This window comes from Myzus persicae, unplaced genomic scaffold, assembly GCF_001856785.1.
Source record: "Myzus persicae strain clone G006 unplaced genomic scaffold, MPER_G0061.0, whole genome shotgun sequence".
Taxonomy (NCBI): domain Eukaryota; kingdom Metazoa; phylum Arthropoda; class Insecta; order Hemiptera; family Aphididae; genus Myzus; species Myzus persicae.
In genome coordinates, this window is record NW_019100802.1 from 253,385 (window position 1) to 274,683 (window position 21,299).

At 30.0% G+C, this 21,299-nt stretch overlaps 1 protein-coding gene across 2 annotated transcripts in view; it reads left to right on the top strand.

Annotated features, from left to right (window-relative positions):
- The window catches only part of LOC111043164 (bestrophin-4), a 53,027-nt gene that overhangs the window by 2,222 nt on the left and 29,506 nt on the right, over positions 1-21,299 (top strand). The window contains exons 2-5 of one of the 2 annotated variants that reach the window (XM_022328045.1): positions 9,199-9,309; positions 9,720-9,894; positions 11,503-11,632; positions 16,811-17,049. In XM_022328045.1, the coding sequence (XP_022183737.1) occupies positions 9,199-9,309; positions 9,720-9,894; positions 11,503-11,632; positions 16,811-17,049 (655 nt within the window). Of the gene's footprint in view, positions 1-9,198; positions 9,310-9,719; positions 9,895-11,502; positions 11,633-13,758; positions 13,998-16,810; positions 17,050-21,299 lie in introns of both variants that reach the window. The other variant, XM_022328044.1, reaches the window with a different exon arrangement.

Here is a 21,299-nt window from a genome sequence, read left to right on the forward strand (position 1 = left end):
ATATGTTTATAATATTTCCGATAGGCGTTATATTTTGCAAATAATATAATTTCTATTAACATAATGATACACAACTATGATAAATGATAACCTGCATGGTTTAAAAAAACCACACCGGTCTTATAAAACATAATATTATGATACATTTTAAAAATGTTTATTACAAAGTTAAATAATGCATTAAAAATATTTTGAACAGTATAATTATCATTACTTTTTAATTATACCGCGGCATGGTAATTACTTCCAAGGTTCTACCTCCCAATAATTCTTTTTATATTTTTTATTACAATAAAAGGTCATAGAAGACGAAGGGGCATTTTTATTCTTGGTCACTCGATTTTTTACCATCTTCGAACAAAACAAAAAAAATGTATTCTTCAGTGACTTTTTAATGCATATAATTATATATTGTTTTATTACAAAGAATCGTTGTATTATTATTCAAGTGTAACAAATATAGTATAATGTATCTCCGTTAATGATCTAACGATAGATCCTTATCATTATTACAGCACACTTTAGTCGAGTCTTGTTCAGGTGTATTATTTGCATACCTATAACGTATAGTATGCTTGATGCACGTTTGTCCTCGTATACCTTCTCTGCCACAATGCCAGGTATTGTAATACATATAATATCACGACGATATTTTATTTTCATCGAAATGTCGGACTTATAGCGGCTTTTCGCACCGTGTATAAATATTAAATAATATGTACCTAATTATTATTAATTGTAATAATTATTATCAGTGTTAAATACCATCAAGGTCAAATTAGAAAAAAACGTCTAGTTCTTACGTGTATATAGCAGTTATTTCGCATATCTCATTGTTATTTTAATCGAATACCTATCTAAAACCATATACATGTTTTATATAGTATATACCTTCCTATTGCACTATATTCTTAATGCAATTTTATCATTTTCGTAATAATAATTATGATTTGTGTAATTTTTTTTAACAACTGATTAATATGTGGACGCATACCGAACCTACATAGGTAGTAGGTACAGATGTATTAGATACGCGTTATTGCGATCGGAAATCGACTTGGCATTACATTTCTAGACACGTGCGCCCAAATATGTATGAACTACGCCCTTTTCGAAGCTTTTGTACGTTTTGTTTGAAAACACAATGGTGTTATTATTGAACGTGATTTACTGTTGATTTTTTCCTTTTTACTCGACGAAACACGCGAGTTTGTGTCTTATGACCTACTGTAGTGTTATTAGATAAATAGACAAACAAAGTGTGTAATTAAAAAAATAAAGCCTTCTAGTGTTACCTGTGCGTTTTAGAAATATTTGAGTCTTAAAGTAATGCACATATTGTCCTATAAATTATTTTTTTTTAGTAAATTTAAATACTGAATTTTACCGTCAAACAAGACATAACTATATTAATATCATGGTTCTTTTTTTGGACACGATTTCGAAATCCATGACCAGTGATTGCATTTGTTTGGGTTTCGCCGATTTCTTATACACATTCATTATTCAAAAAGATGTAACAAAAATGAAATAAAACTGTTTTGTCGGATATAATTTAATGTATCTATAAGTGCTAGAAATTAAAAATTCTATCAAATTGTATTGATTTGAATTTATTATAGTGGGACTATAGACTTGACTCTGAAAATGGTTGCAACAATATAAATTAACAACGAAATAGTATGATATAAATTCCTATAAAAGAATTAAAACATTTTATGATGAAATGAAGATAAGCAAATTATTAACTTAGGTACAAAATTCTTTCTTGGTAGGTTTCTAAAATTCTTTGAACAAGCGAGAAAATAGAGAAATTAGTAGAATTGTACAATTATAGTATATATGGCAGCATCTTATAGCCAGGAGAAGGTTTCAATTTTGAGAAATCGTATACGAAAACATACAAGCGTCCGTCCCAAAACAATATTTAATATAGTGTGACATTAAAATACAATTTTTTCCATAAAAATTGTTTAAAAATTTCAAATTTTGTTTTACTATGGCAAACGTCTAACCACCAAGTGTACGATTTATTATTTATTAATACCAACTCTTTACAAAAGTACCTACATAGCGACGTTCTGTAGGGTTTATCATTTAAAATTTCTTTATGGAACACAAAATAGGTAAATTAATTTGTCCACGCATGTGCCAACTGTGTAACCAGAGCCGTTAGTGAAATATGCGCGTACTTTTCATAATATTATTTTACGATTATCGTGATAACACCACTGTTATACAAGGTAGGTGTTTATAATAGTATATTATATGTTTCAGTACTTCATCACGAACATACGGACAATGGAATGTATAGTAATATAAGATATTATTATACGTATTATGACTATTATGTATAATGTACATGATATAATATAATATAATATAATATAATATAATATGCGAATGTAATGTATATATTCGATAAGTACCACCTACCTGTTGTACACCTACATCACCTATGCATGTTATGTTATAAATAAATTTTGTGAATACTGCAGGGTTAATGGTCATACCCAGTTATTTGTTTTGTTTTTTTTTAATTCAAATCAAACCATCGATACCTAATCGTCTGCACCTGAAATGAAATTTCGAGCTGTTATATAAGGTGCACACGGAGTTTAATGAACTGACTTTCTGAGTATCCGAGGCGTTAGGAATGTATTAAAATGGTCGGAAATATAAATAAAGTGATCAATGCACTGCTTCAAATTCAGAATCGACACCCCGATATATAATAGCACGTTTAAATTAAAAAAATAACTTAAAATTTGTGTAAATAAATGTTATTGATGAATTTTGAAGACAATTTACTGCAAAGGAAAAAACAGGAAACAGTAATGACCAAAAGCACAAAAAAATAACATAAATACATAATTAATATCAAAAATATATTGAAAAGTTCAAAAAAATTTTTCGAAATTGAATTTGTTGTTATACGTAATTCAAACTTACTATGCAATTAGGAAAACTTGGTTTTACAATTAAGCTAAAAATAATGAACTCAGTAAAAAGTTCATAGCCGATTATATTTATGACGTGTATGGTGCCAGTGCACACATTTAAACGGAAAATGCAAACAGTAAACATATTTTACCAAGTAAAAATAAAGAAGAGATATCGTAGGTATTATAAAAATATCGATGAATCCCAAATGTAGGGAATATTAATGTTATTGTTATATGGTATATATAGGTACACATCATTTTGTACAGATTGCGAAATAAGTAAAATATATAGCGTACAAATTAGATTAGTAGTCACATTCAACAAATCACATTGAAATTTGTAACCAACGTTTAAAAAGTATATACAGTTTTGTTCACATAAAAAAATACCAATTGAATTTTTATGTTATAAAATAACACACCTACTCATATTTTATTTAGTCCTCTAATTATACATTTACATTTATTATTAAAAATATTTTTTTTTAATATAATACAAAATATGCATCACTAGGTATAGAGGTAAATTATATCAAAAATAGTTTTATAATATAATGTTACATTATTTTACAAATACATTAAAATACATAACATACATTAAAATATTATACTCTAATAGGTATTACCTATTTTAAGGGAATCTTGAAAACAAAAGAAAAGAATCTTGGTAATACTTTTATTATCAGTGATCGCCTAAAATCTATAAAAACAAAATTTAAAACATCTCATATGTTTTTCTTGATATCTGTCATATACCGTATGGTGTATATAAATAAGGTGTGATGCAATACAAATATTTTTTTAGATACTCGGAAATTTTAGAATTAAACATTTTTATAAAAAAAATGCATCATAATGTTATTTTTGTCTTCATTTGCATTTTGTTTAAGAAAAGAATATTTAATAAATCAATAAAACTTGCAATTTTATAAAATATGTATTCGGATATTATTTTTATTTACAATGTAAAACCTATCTATTTTCTATCCTAAATGTCTAAATACACTAGTATTGTGTGCCCAGCGATGTATTCAGAAATCACATTCCGATAGATACGGTACGTAGGTATAAAATACAATTATACAATTTTAAATTTGATTACACCCAATTTCATAATATCCTTGGTTAGCCTTATAGGTTAGGTTTAATTTTTTTTTTTAATTTTGATGTCCTTTTCCAACTTAAAATATTCGAACGAGTAGTTTCTTAGTAGCTTATAAAATATTTTTACTAGGACAATGATCCTTAAAAATCGTTTTACTAGAATATAAAATATATGCTATATTGACTCTAGTATTTGTACCATTGTTAAAAATTTATATGTGTTGATAGATCTATATTAATTACTAAAATGTTAATGTCATCACCATATCATTCAAACCTATTATAAAATAGATCTACTATCTTTAGAGCACAAAGTTAAATAACTCAAAAACCATTCTCGAGTTTTGATTTTGGTGCCTCAAAATGTTCAGAAAATGATCTGCTAAATAATTTGACGAAGGTGAGCTTGATCGGTTAATCACATTCAACATTGTATATAATTTGCCAGTATATGACACAATTATATATAATGTTATGATAAAATCAATGATAATCTCTGGTGTGTATACATATAGGCTTAAATTTTTTTTATCTCTAGGATATTTTATTTTTGAGTCTTCATGTATATAATTTTACTGTACACAGACCCGCTGCGGGCGATTGCCTGTTGCTGCCAAAAAAAAACTTTTTTATATAATTAATACATTATTTATCGTAACCACTTACCACTCTAATTCCACCGGTAATTATATTATATTTCGTGTATATGACGTAAAATCGCCACCAGACATAAAGTCTATTATGTTAAATTATATCAATTATAGCTATGTATACCAGTTTGCTATTCTATGCGTTTGTAGAAGGCAGAAATCAGGCTTGTTTTCCGAGAGAACTAAAATGAGAACTCATGTTTTAAGGAAATCCCGGCCATGTGCATCACCTAGTAGGATGTGTGTAGTGTAAGTATACATTTGTGTGATGAAATTTCCTATGCGACGAAGTGGTTAGGCGTCGCGTAAAAATATTGCGGAAGGCCGATACGTTCACGTATAATATATGTATAGAAAAATATTATGAAATAGGTTAAACGCTTAAACGACATATCATTATTACTCGTATTAAATAATTAAAACATTTAATCAATGTTTGAATTCAACTGCAGTCAATGTCCAGTGTTGTCGGAGTGATCCCACAATTCATGTAGATTTATTGTATATTATGTATTATATTGTTATGCTTGACTTATAAGTCGTACAAGTGGTTATTATTGTATGTACATCCCGTTATTCACGAATACACACTAGTAAGTCGTCTCGCGGACTTGATAGTTTCATTCAGCTTTTGGATTAGGTCGTTTTACCGAAATCGTCCTTATCGGCATGCTGGCTAGTCGAACGGAATGTAATCAAAACTTTATACCTACTGCAGACCAGGAAATCTGAATCGGCGGCTGGAAGACTCGCTACCAGGTGAGATAAATAGCCTAGTTCACGTCGTACCGCAGTGCCTGCCTGCGCAGAGGGCGGTGTCCGATAGACCGGTTATATTATATTATTATTTATTATTATTATATATATTCTATTGGTATAGGATATTATGACCGGTTCTATTTCCACTACTAAATCGTATCTATAAAATGCGGTTATCCTTTGTAGAATGCACTTTGCTGACCATGCACGCCTGCTCCGAGGCCGATACACCGTAAAACCATTGTGTATATATTATCATTATATTTGTGTGATAATAATAATAATATAATATTATTTAAACCGTCTCATAATATGATAATATATGTATTTTTTCGCGTTATGATATGACAATAAAAGTATTATGCAAATCGCCATTCCCGTAAAACACGGAATTCGAAACGAGGTATCACATTAACATATATTATATTATTATTATTATTATTATTATTATTCACAATACTATACGTTTAAATTTCAGGTTTTCGTACGGATCACACCTACAAAACGTGGTCGAATAATATTATATGCGCGTTGTTTCATTATTATATAGGCGTACCTATGGTGAATATGTTCGAATTTTTCGGCGCAATAATAATATGGGCAAATTGAGGATACCTATATCATCGATATTGGATATACTTAGGTGATATACCCCCGCGGCTTAGAATCCGAAATCACGACAGTATTAGTAATTTAATATAACAGGTATACTTGCTATAATAGACACCTACAATACTTATATGAATTCATGATCAGGAAACACGTTCAAAATAACATATAAACATTTTCTGGCTATAGGTTATAAGCAGGATTATTATTTATATATTATTATATATTTAATAATATACATATCATATTAAAATTATTAAAAATTTAAACCAATCTCGTCGATTTATAGAAACGTATATTTTTAAAATACGAGTGTGTTTAAACATTACATAGAAAATGAGTTAACCTAATTCGAATATTATGGTTATCGACTGCAATGCACCTAATAATGTGTGTTTAGGTACTAGCTAGTAATCTGCTACTGTGATATTTACTGATAATTATAGATATCAGTCAATTTACCTATCCCGGTTATTTAGTGAGTGCTACTGCAGAGGAATTATTAGTCTCAAGTTAAATAGGTATAGTCAACGTTTAAGATTCGTTGAAATAATTTTACGATACCATAAATCATCTGAACTGGTTAGCCTTGCTTGTATTTATTGTATTTATTTAGTTATAGTACGTAGACCCGAAGAAAGTAAAAAAAAAAAAAGCACACCGTTTAAAAAAAAGGCCATATAACATTATTGCGCACCTGTGATATTACATACACTTTTGTAAGAGACATTATGATAACAATCGGTACCTACAAATATACCTAACTCGAATTTACATAATGATATGTAACTTTTCTTTTAATATCGTTATTTTAAGGCATCAAACACATGGTTATTGGCCAACTTCATACAATTTAAATTATTTATAATAACTGTATGTAACTTTAAAAATGGCTTGAATGGTTTGTTATTTAAAATGTTCAGTTATTCCACAATAATTGCACATCCGACGTTTTCCGTCAAATAAAAAATGATATCGATAAATGAGAATACCGTTGAAAAATAATCGCGTAGACATTAAAATTTTTGATGATATTCAGTGTAATATTATATTATATATAAGTATCATTCAAGTAACTGTACAAGTAAAATTATAGTAACTCGTATTGATTCGTTAAACATACAATAATAATATAAAAGTTAAAATTTGGATGGAAAAACAAAGTATTATAATTTAGTAGTTTGCACTTATTGAACTAACTGTTAATTAACTTATTCACCTATTGGGCTCAAACGCCTCAAACAGACTGGTCCCCATTTGCACTTGAAAAAAAAATCGTTACACCGGTTAACAGGGTCAATTAAGTACATGTGTTATTGGATAAATGGCTAATAATTAGGTACATTTTGAATATTTTTATTGATTTGACTCTAATTGTAAAATACATATGCATTCAGTTTAGTGAATATAATGAATACCTATAGGCTATAGGTAACGAGAATTTAGAACCTACCTACATTGCCTAATTGACCTATTTCACTTATAAATCACTTCATTACAACAAATACAATATAATATATGTATTTTTTATTCTTTAGCCTTTTGCCTCATTCATACATTCGGTTAATAGACTCAAAATAGATCCCAAAGTGAGTGCAATAAGCGACTACAGTGGTGGTCAAACAGTTGGGAGTGGGAGGATAGATCCCCATGACATTTTTTTCAATGTTTATGATCTTATAACCATAAATTATATTTTTAATGATTAAATAGTGCATGTTAAAAATCAGCCACATCTTCCTGCCTTCACCTTATAACAAAATCATTTGACCACCATTGAGCGACGACTATTGTATTTCGTATATTGTTCACTGTATTACGCGTACATGGTACATCAATAACGATAATATTATAATAGAAGCAGTTTTATCTACATTTTTTCTTCGGTATAGTTAAATTGTTATCTTATTAAGGTACGCATTATCCAGAAAAATAAACTAGCCACCATATAAGTTGATTTGGATACTATTATAGGTGTACAATCATCAACTGTTATATTTTAATTTCAATGCACATTATGTATGAACATTATATTTAATTAAATACCTACACATGATTATCAAGTATTGGATGAATGTAGAAAAGTTGTTCGGTTACTCCAAAATTATTATGTACAATTATGTAGTTATTTGGTACTATTTTATGTTGCCGATTACTAATGCAATTTAAATCTGTAAACAAGTGTTTTCAAGTATTGACCTAACTCGGCACTAATCGCTATATAATAGATAACTAGATTATAATAAAAAGCCTAGCTTTACAATACTGTAGGTACTCACAGTATTTGAACTTATTCTTGGCTCAAAGCTCTGGTCATCGATTTAGGGTCCTGCATTAGTTGTAAATTGTAATATACTTATTATAACCTAATAGTGTATAATATGAACTATCAAAAATAGTAGTACATGACTAACTAAATAGTAATTGGGTGCTAGATATCTTGATGTTTTTGTGCTACTATAACTGCACAGGTTTTTTCAGACATCTCCTGAACTCGAAGTTCAAAATGTTGAACTGTGCAGCCATACGATTTTCATTTACACATACAGACTATAAAGTTATTTTGTGCAAATTTGAGTTCATACGGTCTGTTTGCGCAGTTTAACTGAACGTTTAACTCCACCTATAAATAGTAATTGCATAATTAAAAAAAAAAATAGACACACATTTTTAACAATGAATTTCATTGCTGTAATTCAAACGTTTGATTAGTTACAAAAATATATTTTTAGATTTTACACTTAAAACTCATACATTTTGATAAGTATATGATCTGCATAAAGGTTAGAATACAATATACGATAAACTCGATAGAGGTATATTAAACTATGGACAAATAAACAGATTTTCGCACTTAAATAGTACCTATGGGCTATGGTATCTAATAAGTGTGGTTGATGTAATAGAAAAGTTCTAATTTACATGTACAAAATTAATAACAAACTAAGTTAGTTGTTGAAACTTGAAGTTTCAATTATTTACCTGTAATTACGGTAATGGTGTAATTAATAATTGTATTAATTATACATATGTTTATGTTTCAATACATAAATATAATAATTTATAAACATATTTTATTGATTTTTTTCTTATACCTAATCGATGGTAAATAATAATTAACATTATTCTAGATGGCGAGGAAGCGTCTACAAGCTTGTATGGAGGGAATTAGCTGCCTATTTAGTGGTTTATTTTGCCATAAATTTAGCATACAGGTTTGCATTCACGGAAGCCCAGCAAAAGTATGTTAAAACATTAAAAATTACATTAAAATAAATAGCATATACACTAAACGGCCTCTTAATGCGAACATTTGGATTGTTGGTGACTTCTGTTTGATACTCGTATAGTTAAAATCCTATATAAATATTACACAAGACAGTTATATACTCTATAAGCAGTTAGGAAATTAAGTGCCCAAGTATTATAGGTATACCTATATACCAGACATTGATGGTATACCTATATTAATTCATATAAAGAATGTCTTATACTACTACACGAGTATATTATTAATCTATTAAGTTAATAATCACCAACATTCCAAATCGATAGCACTATTCTGTACGAGTCAATTATTGTACTTAGAAACCGTTTTAATGCTATAGAACTAGGCAATGATTGGACTGATGATCTTGTATTGTGTTTTTAGGTTGTTCATAAAAATCCGGTGTTACTTGGCCGGTCATTCTGCGAGTGTCCCGTTGACGTTTGCTATGAGCTTCTACGTCGGTCTGGTGGTAAAACGATGGTGGGAACAGTATAGGTTATTACCTTGGCCCGATACGTTAGCTCTTTTCGCAAGTGCGGCGATACCCGGAACGACGGTAAGTGCCTATTTAATGATATAATACATAACATAATAATTAATAATATATTATAAGAACACAATATTATATTATATTCTAACGGACTGCATACTCGAGTATAATTGGACATGGTAATCATAGGTGCAAATCTGTTTAAAATTCAGGGGTTCTATAAATATCAATTAACACGTACAATTACCATAGTTTATTTCCCTAAGTCCTCCCCAAAACCAGTTTTTACTAAAAGTCTTACAACTGGTGTAGGGCAATTATTGTTGACACTCATTGAACGTAGGCTCGGTTAATTTTTTAATTAATTGATATAAGTAAAAAATATATAAGTTATTGTTTCTAAAGATTCATATTTTCTTAGTAATGTCCATATTAACAAAAATCATAAAAATGTGTAACGTTTACTTATTACAATTTCCATTAACACAGAGGGAAACAAAAAATAATAATTGTCTACTAACAATACCTACTGGTATTATCGATTAAAAGTATATTTGCCTATAGTACTTATATAGATTAATACTTACTGACAATAATTTGTATTAGATTTGTATGAATGTTTGAAGTTGAAATTTTTAAAACATTAATGTTCACTTGATTTCTCATGGAACAATTTTTCTATTTTGTTGTAATTCAAAAACGAATAACTATAGATACTTGAAATTTACACCATATGCGTTTATTTTATTTATTCATATACTTGATACAATTTTCAAAATATTTTGACTCGTTTTGAGCTGTTTACGGACATTTTCAATTTTCATTTGTTTTACCTAGTTGTTTTTTTTATAATTGTTAATACAATTTTATTTGTTGGATCAAAAAGCTTGAAAATGTAATATAAGGCTCCTGATATACGTATATTTACAATATCAATTGAAAAATATTAAAAATACATAGGCACGATTTTTTTTTAGAAGCATTTAAATTTTAAATGTTGACAAATTTCATATCATTCAAAACGTACAAATAATTTTATAGCTAAAATATTTTTAAATTTTCAAATTTTATAGCCAAGGGTTGAACATTTATAACAAAGTTCCTCGCAAGTGGGTTATTCTGTAACCAAATATCTAAAAATATTTAAGCACAGTTTATTTTTTAATTTTTTTTCATGTTCGAATGTGGACCAAATTACATATTATACAACCAAGAATAATGATTTATGTTTTTTTGTTTGTACTAATGCTTACTATTAAAATAAATTACCTTAATCATAATAATATCACCAAATATACTAAACTTCTTAGTAATATTATAGACTGATAGACCGTCTTCGCTCAGAATCTTTTTTCGTATACAATGATTTTATATCATTGAATTCAAATTTAACACCATATATTACAGTGACCCACTTGTAATATATTGTATAGCAGAGCGACATCCATCACTTATCTACTTTTTATTATTGTTTATATATTTCAACTAGGTACGTTTAGGTGGTTTATTAAATACCATTTGAGATTATAAAAGGCCTAAACAATTTTGGGTATTTTTAAAGCACATATTAATTGATGATTTTTTTTAAGGCATGTATGCATGCTTTATTTTAAGGTTTTGTTTTATAAGGAATCGAATCGTTATAAAAAAATAACATGATATTGTTTATTTCAGGACGAGAGAGGGCGGCTAATGAGGAGGAACATAGTGAGGTACGCTGTACTAGCCTATGTCATCACCTTGAAGCAAGTGAGCATAAGGGTGAAAAAACGATTTCCCACATTACAACACATCGTCGACGCCGGTGAGTACTCAATCTCGATGTGTGTATATATAAAAATGCAAGACGTGCCGTCTGAATATATTGTAATAAAATTATACCCGAGTAGGTACATAAACAGCCAGCGATAGCCTACATTATAATAAACTATATTATGACTACTTTATCAAATGTTTTAAATGACCGCAACATTGTTTATTATCGACTTGATTAATAATTATATCTCTTCAGACACGTGGTGCCCGAGCCTCGACCGGTTTTATTTTCGCGCATAGGACTAACCCAGAACCTGTTGCATATCAATTTATTCAAAGAATGTGCGACTGTTTTTTTGTTTCGAAGCGGTTTGAGAATAAATTGGATCATTCCGTAGATTTACGTCGATCAGATTTACATTCGAACATCGTCTTTTGATAACATCGCGATGTAGGCACAGCTTTATTAATTTGATATACCTATGCGTGAGAGACATATTGTATATTATTGATATTTAGGTACCGTCATCACATAGTCATTATTCATTTTTCGTCATAAACACTAACAAAGTTTTTAATCGTACAATAAAATATTATTGGCATAGCGTAAAAATAAAACGACCGAGCAGATAATATTCTAATATAGTTTTGCATCTTTTGCACACATTTGGTGCCTGCGGCAAATTTCGAAGCCTGCAGAGCTTCAATCCGCCATGTCGAAATGGAAATAATAATAAATATATAAGAAGGTAACTGGCGATTCGTTTATCCTGCAGATTGACGGTTACCCTCATTTTTCAAATCAATTTTCATAAAAAAATCGACGAATTTTAATTTTTGCTATCAAATGGATTATCCTGTATAACGCGTGCGGTATAATAATGTTTGAACAATGCCCAATAGTGGTAAGTAGGTAGGTAGTGTTTTAGAGTGCAAGGCTGTTTGTATACTGTACAATATACCATGTTATATGTAACTATGTAATATATGGTAGGTATTCTCTATATAGGTATGCTATGTAACACTGGGATGGGATCGTTACGATTGGATTAGTTTTGACAATGACAATGGTCAACTGACATAATTTTATCATCGTGTCATTCTTAATTCGATCACACGTCATCGTCGCACAGCGAATATATTATTATGTATCGGCGTATCGCACACACTTATTACTCGATTATTGTCACGATATTATTATGGTTAGGTATGTTATAACTTCATAAGTTGAAAGTCGTTCGTTATTATTTCCAATAATATAATCATAACTCAGTGTCTCTCCGCAAACTTACCTATACATGTGCCACTTCTGCAGTCATCCACCTCTAGGTGTATCGAAAACCACGTCAAAGCTTGAGACAAAGTTATCGCCAATTCAATAATATTTATCGGTCGCTGAACCGCCAATGGATCAGTCTCGCTGGACTACGAAAGTATATCCATATTATACCCACTCATCACTGCGGCGGCAGTTGTAAAACGTCCTATATGATTAGTGTACACGAGTTCTTTGTTTCGCATTCTCGTGACCTTTGAATCGGGGTGTGACGTGTGTGTACATTATTTAGTAATATTATTGTTGTGCACAGAATCGTTCCTAATACATGTTGTATTATAATAGATATATATTATTATGATATGTGTTGTTAATAGAAACAAAGTTTCAAGGATTTTCACTTCCGAGTCGGTTATCTCTCGCGGATGAATGCGAATTTTGAATTTGTGCGAATGTTATTGTTTTACGAGTAGGTATACCCACAGTGGTTTGATTATTTGCTAATTGTTATACTTTATCCATTTATTTTTTAGAAATCTATGCCTACCTATATAATTTTCAATAAACTCTTCTTCTTCTTCAAAACTTGCAGTACCCACCTATTATCGTGTACCTATGATATTTTTTGATTGTTTATATTCACTTCATCACCACGTCTTCGCGGTTTTATCTTATTTATTTATACATAATTTACAATCAACAATATATTAGTGGTTGCGTGGTTGAAATATTTTATGAGAATAAAAATAAAAATATATTTAACATATATCATATTATAACCTCTGTCGATCGACCGTTCGATACAAACGGCCGTGTGCGTATGGGGTTCAGCGGTTGGGGTTGATGGCTAGGGGTGGGACTATGTTGCCGAACATGTAACGAACTTGGACATGACACAGGAATCATGTTGGAGAGCGAAAAAAAAATCGTGGAAATGATGGACGAGAGAAGCCCCATGTCCAAGTATTGGATGCCATTGGTGTGGGCGACCAACATCATAAATCGAGCTCGCAGGGAATCGCTCATATCCAGCGACCAGGTGGTCCAGACGCTTCTCGTTGAGCTGTCGGACATCAGGCGCCGACTGGGTTCTATAATCAGCTATGATACCGTTTGCGTGCCACTCGTCTACACACAGGTCAGCATTTTGCCAATACCCTACCGACTATACCTATTTATGTAAATCTATTCTGTTTAGCATTTCATCGTTCTTGTTTCATTTGTATTTTCATTTCATTTTAAAAAGTACATCTTGTTCTTCCCAGGTCACCTGCTGATTTTATGTTCTCATTTCTCACGAATAATAAATCGCGTCTGTTCAAAAAGTATAATATACTCGTTTGATTTTTTTTTTCTTTGTTCACTGAACACTCGTTGCTAACGCTTTTGAAAGTTTATCGTACAACGTCAGTTTCAAATAATATAAAAAATATTAATCTTAATAATTACAGCAGGTCTCTCGGGAAGACTCGTCATGATATTCATCAATAATAATTTAACTTATTAATAACCGTAGTTATTTCATTTGTTTAATCGTAATAGTAAAAGTGTTGATTTCTTGGTGTGACATTATTTATATTCTTTTTGTGATTTATTTTTTATTAATGCTGCTTAAGCTTTGCATGTGCATGTAAACACTAATAAAGAAAATGCATGTACAAAATCATTCGGAAATTGGATCCTTAAATATTAAGTGCATGATACATATTGGCTTATATTATTCTAATTATATTTATTATTGTATTTACTATTTACCTACGTCGTATTATATTTAAAAGAATCGCCCGGTGATCCTAGACTCACCAACTACATACAGAAATGTACATCTGAGGACTGAGGATCTAAAACATAACTGCAGTTGGGTCGAACTGGAACAATCGAAATTGTGGCATATTATATATTATTATTACGTTCTTCAACCAGAATCTAGTCTAAGTCAAAATTGCAATTTATATTTATTATATTCTATATTATCACTTGACACTTACCTACCAAATTATAGTTGGTTCGGTTTTATGAAACACATACATAGTATACATATTATATACCAGCTACCTCAGCCGAGGTTCAGCGTTTGAAATTTGAATCGTAGTGTTACACACGAAATAAGCTTTAGCCATATAGTATCGATACTCATGTGTGTGTGTGTGTGTGTGTGTGTGTGTGTGTGTATGTAATATACATATAATTATAGTACATACATTATGTGTGTTATCGCCTTAATTATGTACTTGTACGTCATAATGAATTATAACAATACAAATACCGCGGTACATAATGTACCTACGTATTAAAGTATTATATATATATATATATATATTATGTACACCACAGTACACTCGGATATATGGCGGTGTGTTTGTATGTATATGTTTATACAATATAAGGATAACTCCGCGTGTAACATCAGAAAGGTGAACGTTTTGCATGGCAGATAAATTTCACCTGTCACAAGATGTGTCAGGCATGCAAACGCGAAATACTACTACTACTACAACTACAACGACAGTAATATAATATAATATATTATTATTATTTTATATTTCTTCGAGAATAATTAATAATAACGCCAAAAAATCACACCGGTCGCGTCCGAGTCGGATTTGGGTATTGTCAGAGTGTGCAGCTGGAGCAGCCGCCGTGTTCGTTAAACTCGCGCGTCTCACTGTTCGTCTGCAGCAGCAGCGGCAGCAGCAGCACCAACAGCAGCAGAAGATCAATCATGACGTTATTCGTCATTATAATATTATTGCCTATTATATGATACCTACTAAACCTATCGCCGTATAATATAATAATTATTGGCGCGTGGTGTTTGTCGACTGTTACCCCGCAATGCATACAAATAGTTAATTACATCCCGATTTACACCCGATTACGTTGCGACGAGTGCAAAAGTATATTATAATATAATATTATATATAAGTAGGCACTCGTTGTATGTACCTATATTAGCCAGTTGTTGTAAGTGCACACTGCTGCATACGTAATCTAATTGCCGGGAGAAAGTGTAGTAGGTAGGTACCTACTACCATGATTATTGAAGGAGAGAGAGAAAGAGAGAGAGAGAGAGAGAGAGAGAGACGGCGACAGAGAGAGGAACGTTATTTTAACGTAGAAATATTTAACCGTTGCTATTTTTATACTTCATAATTTTTTTTCATTCTACTTATATAGTTTCTCCGAGCGAAATTATTAATTATTTTATTATTGCATACCAGTGCAGTGCAAGTTTCATTCCATTAATAACTATAAGTATTGCTACTGATTTCGAATTATTATTGTAAACATATTAATTTCAAAATCATTACAGTGTTTGTTGTTTTGCATATTTTCCGATTAACTAAATATGTTATTATAATTATAGAACAAATATCTCTGAAAAAAATCTTACGTACAACACACGAAATCAAATTTAATAATAATAATATGTTGTACAAGAGTAGGTACTATAGACTATTCAAATGTATGTGAAATACCCCAATAAAATGTGTACAATATGTATATATGTCTGTCGCGCGTGTACGTGGGCGTGCAGTGCATTACGCATTTTGTAATTGCAGTAAATTATTATTCTTTTCGGATCTTCCCGTTTCATAAATTCGACTTTCGTAAAACGTTTGTTGTTATGTAAGATATAAGATACCTGTAATACACCTATGGAAAATATTACAACTTCATTGGTTTTGGAAAAGGCCGACCAAAATGTTTATTAGACATATGATTTGCAATTACTGCTGTAGTGCTGTCTTAGATTTAAATTATCCTTACCCCCCCATCCCACTTAATCGATTATAAATATATCGCTGTTTAGCGAACAATATATTATATAAGGATACGAAAATATAACGACGGCTGATATTGTATAATAAAATCAAAAAAAAAAAACCAAAACAAAACGTTATCCACGACGAAACGCATTTTTTTGTTGAAACATGGCGGCGGGCGTAGGTTTGATGATGGATAGCGAAAAGGAGATATTGGAAGCGGTGGAAGCGAAGACCGCGATGACCAATTACTGGATCCCGTTGACTTGGGCCACCAACATCATAAACAGGGCCAGAAGAGAAAAACTGATATCCAACGATCATATGGTACAGACAATACTGTTGGAGATGTCCGATATGAGGTACAGGCTGGGATCGCTGATCGGTTACGATAACGTCAACATTCCCATTCTCTATTCACAGGTCGGTATTCACTATACACTACATACAAAACAATGTGCACAATTTATTATACAAATTACAAAATAATACTTATTATTATACACAATACATATTGTCATTCGCAAGTATAGGCCCTACATTTTACTATGGTGCAGGTGTTTTTGCATGCATCTCTTATCTGTACTGCAACTATTATCATCGTAATGTGTAGTGTGTGATTTAAGTATCTTAGAATATTCTACATAATTAATTAATAATATCATATTATAATATTGTAGTCTGCGTGCATTCATATACCTATATAGTAATAATATTATTGCAATGTGTATATTAACACCGTAAACGTATACTCGTATAATATACACAATATATACCCACAACTCTCGATCGCCGCTCGCCAAACGATTTCTTAAACTTTTTAAACATTTATTCGTATTATTCTATAGTAATAACTATATTGGCCGTTCGGCTTTGAGCGAACCATTGACACGTAACCGTCGGTTATTATTCTGTATATTCTTCGAGAAAACCGTATTATGTATTTATGCACAGACATAACTGCTGGGTCACGATTTGCCAAAAATGAAGTTAAAACCGAGGTAGGTAGGTATCTACCACCTTTATACAGGTATATGGATACTTCCGACCAAAGTAATTTCATATAAAATATGATATTATATTGTAATTATTGTACTCCGACCAGAGACGATCGTAACCTTGGCCGTTCTACAGTTATTGTCGATTCTGCCTTCGGCTTGTGCTAATTTTTTAAGTTCCTAATACCTTGGCAAACCGACATCGTACCTTTTTTGCGCTCCCAGCAACTCGTAATTACTACTTCGCTAATCATACGATATGACGTCATAATAATCTAGTACAGACTTTTTAATTAATGCCATGTTAACCATAACAAATATAGATGCCTAGGTGTTTATTTACTTTTTATTCGATATCATATTATTTTCATTGTCTTTTAAAATGTAATTCTACGAGATCGTATAGAAATTGAAATGAAGTAATACAAATTGAAAAAAATATCTATGTAAAAGTAATATGATGTAAGTAAGAACTAAGAAATATAGGTATTTAAGTATATAATATTATGATAAAGAATGAAAATTCAAGCAACTAATAAAATATAATTTAATTTAAATAAAACCGATGAATTATGATATAAATAATTATTGTGAACCTCTTCATTTTTTAATTTTAAAATATGTATTATTATTTGTTATATTTTACTGTTCTTTTACAGTTATTAGTGGGTTAATTACGATGCATATAATATAAGTCTGCAATTTATAATACGTATCAAAAGATAACACTAATTAGTTTTATTTAATTTAAATGTAGCTAAAATGTAAAAAAACTTATTTTGAGGTAAAAATAACTTTTAAGTTAATCATCACGACAGTTAAAAATATTAATTTAGGTTAATTGTAAGTCTGGGCATAAGCGAGTTCAAAAAAGTTAAGTAAATTTCATTTCTTTAATTTAATTTTTTCGAACTTAATTTTTAACTTGGCTATTTTTTATTGATATAACATTATAAATGTAATAAATAACAAGTTACCTTTAATCAAATCCAAGTTGCGTAAGTTTATAAATAATTAAATAAAACATATTATAAAATTGATGCATATCGCTTAAAAGTTTACTTTTTATTATTTCAAACCATATTGCTGGCTATTAATAAATTTAAAAAAAATTTAAAAATAACTTAATTTTAATTAATAAGTTAATTGTAAGCTTCCATGCAACTTTAAACTTAACTGAGTTAAAGAAAATTAGGACAGCTATTAATTTTAAACTTTTTAAAACGTTTTCAAGCAACTTTACTTAATTCGATTAAAAATTATCATTAATTTGGCCAGGCTTGAGTTAATATAAAAGTGTTTAAAATGTCGTTAATATAAAAACATAGTATACAAATGGTACTTATTATAAATTTTGATCATTTGCCGACCTCAAAATTTGCATTTTATTATATTGTCATTGACACATATCTTTAAACTAATAATAATACCCATATATTTTATATTTTGAGTAGGTGTTTCTGGAATAACCAATGTACTTATTAAATAATATACAGTAACCTATAGATTAAAGAATCAATAACACGCAATTTATGATACTGTTCAGTTTTAATCAAAGATGTATTCTAGTCATGACTAGATATCTAGATATACGCTATAATAATACTATAATTATTTATGGTAATCGAAAAAAAAATTAAACCATGCTTTATAGGTGGACCCTTGAAGTTAAAATTTAATAAAATAACAATATGCAATGCATTAAATTTCTTACGTAATTAATGTAATAATTTTAGGACGAGTTTTTTCTCAGACCAATAAAACGTGCAGTATAGATACATAAAAATAATTTAATAAAATGATCTTGTATAATCATATCATCGATATGATTATATGAATATAATAACATACAACGAAACATAAGTTTGCAGAGATTCAGTGTTTTACCTTGTTAGTTGTTACAATGTAACCTATAAATTATAAAAGTATACTCTCATATTCCAAATATATTTAAATAATTTAATAATTTAATACAATATTATTTTTCTTTTATTTATTTGTATACGATTATTAGAGTTTTGGTAAAAGCATAAAAGATACGAGTATATACGATACATGTCAATTATTGTTAAGGGTTGTTGTAATCGTAAATTACATCCGTAAAGTTCCTGTTTATTATATATATTTTAATGTAGGTACCTCTGGTACCTATATGTAGAATTTTTTTTATTTTATTATTCTAATTGTTGTTTACGATTATCTTCGGTCTCGCTGATTTAAAAGCATCGGACCATGCAAGGCTGCAGCTTGATGCCCGAATGCACTGTGCGAAAAAAACAAAATACAACGAACTAGTTACTAACTCTATACCTAGGTAGGTGTAGGACGTGTATAGGTAGGTACCTACATTAATTCGAGCTGTTGAATATGGTTTACGGAAACAATGATGCGATGTTTCCGAGGGGAAAAAATTGCAAAAAATCGTAAATATTGTATTTTACAACAATATAATATATTATAGTAACGCTCATAATATAGATATTCGGTCGAGTGATTATATTATATCAGTATCACTGGTGTAAAAATCACCTTGACGGTATAATTTGTCGGTACATTCGTATATTATAGGTATGTTTAGAGGTTTATACATACCTAATAAATTCGCATAGGTACCCAGGTAAAGGTAGGTACTATAATATATAGGTATGCAGACATATTAAAGTCAAATTCGAATCGGATTTGGTGCATTATAGTTTGAACATATTTTATTCCTTGACTTTGGTACGAGATTATGTTATTAGTATTACCTATAGGTAGGTAGTATTATTATTTGTACTAGTAGTGTGCAGGGGATCGACTGGAACCGATCGAATCGATCTCGATGATGGACGCGATACAATGGGTACCTAGGCAGATGATGATAATTATATTATAGTGTCTGGATTTGTACGCATTTGCATATTATTTTGTTCGATGTTGGTATACATTAGAGCGAGCGGCTTGTTGTATATTTTATTTCGTGACGCGCTGTGAATTGTGAACTAAAACACGGTATTCTATTTTCGTGACTATTATCGCATACCTACCTATACTTTGAAATACATTTTTGGTTTTTAGAGAATTTGTTACGGTTTGAATGGCATTATAATAATACCACCTTATTTTTAGTGTTTCTTAACACGACTTAATTTTATAGCTACCGGCCTAATAACTGATGACAAACTTCATTGTTATTTATTAACTAATACCTGCTTTTTTCTTGAAGAATTCAACAGGAAACGGTTGTGAACTCAGTAAAAATTTAAAATATTTGAGAATAAACAACCATAAATAAGTATACTCATCATTTTTCATACAATATTTTTTTATAGTCTCTTTAAAATTTTTTTGAGATCAATTTTTTTATAATTACCAACCTATATATAATAATGAATATTTTTTTAAATATTAGTGAATCATTTTCCTATGTATTTTTAAATGTATGAAGATAAGTTAAACGATAAAAATCAAAAAGTTGGCTAAGAATCCTAAATATGAAAAATATATATTTAAATAAACACGACACTATCACCTAGCTAAAACGCAATGTCCATATATCCAGCAAATTTGAAGTAAACTAGGAAAAAATAAATGCATCAAAGTCTCAGCCCTACACAGTAAGACAAGTACTTACCTATACACGCAGGGTTTAAAGTGAGAAAAAATTCTGGAGGGCACCCTCTACAAGTCTCCATA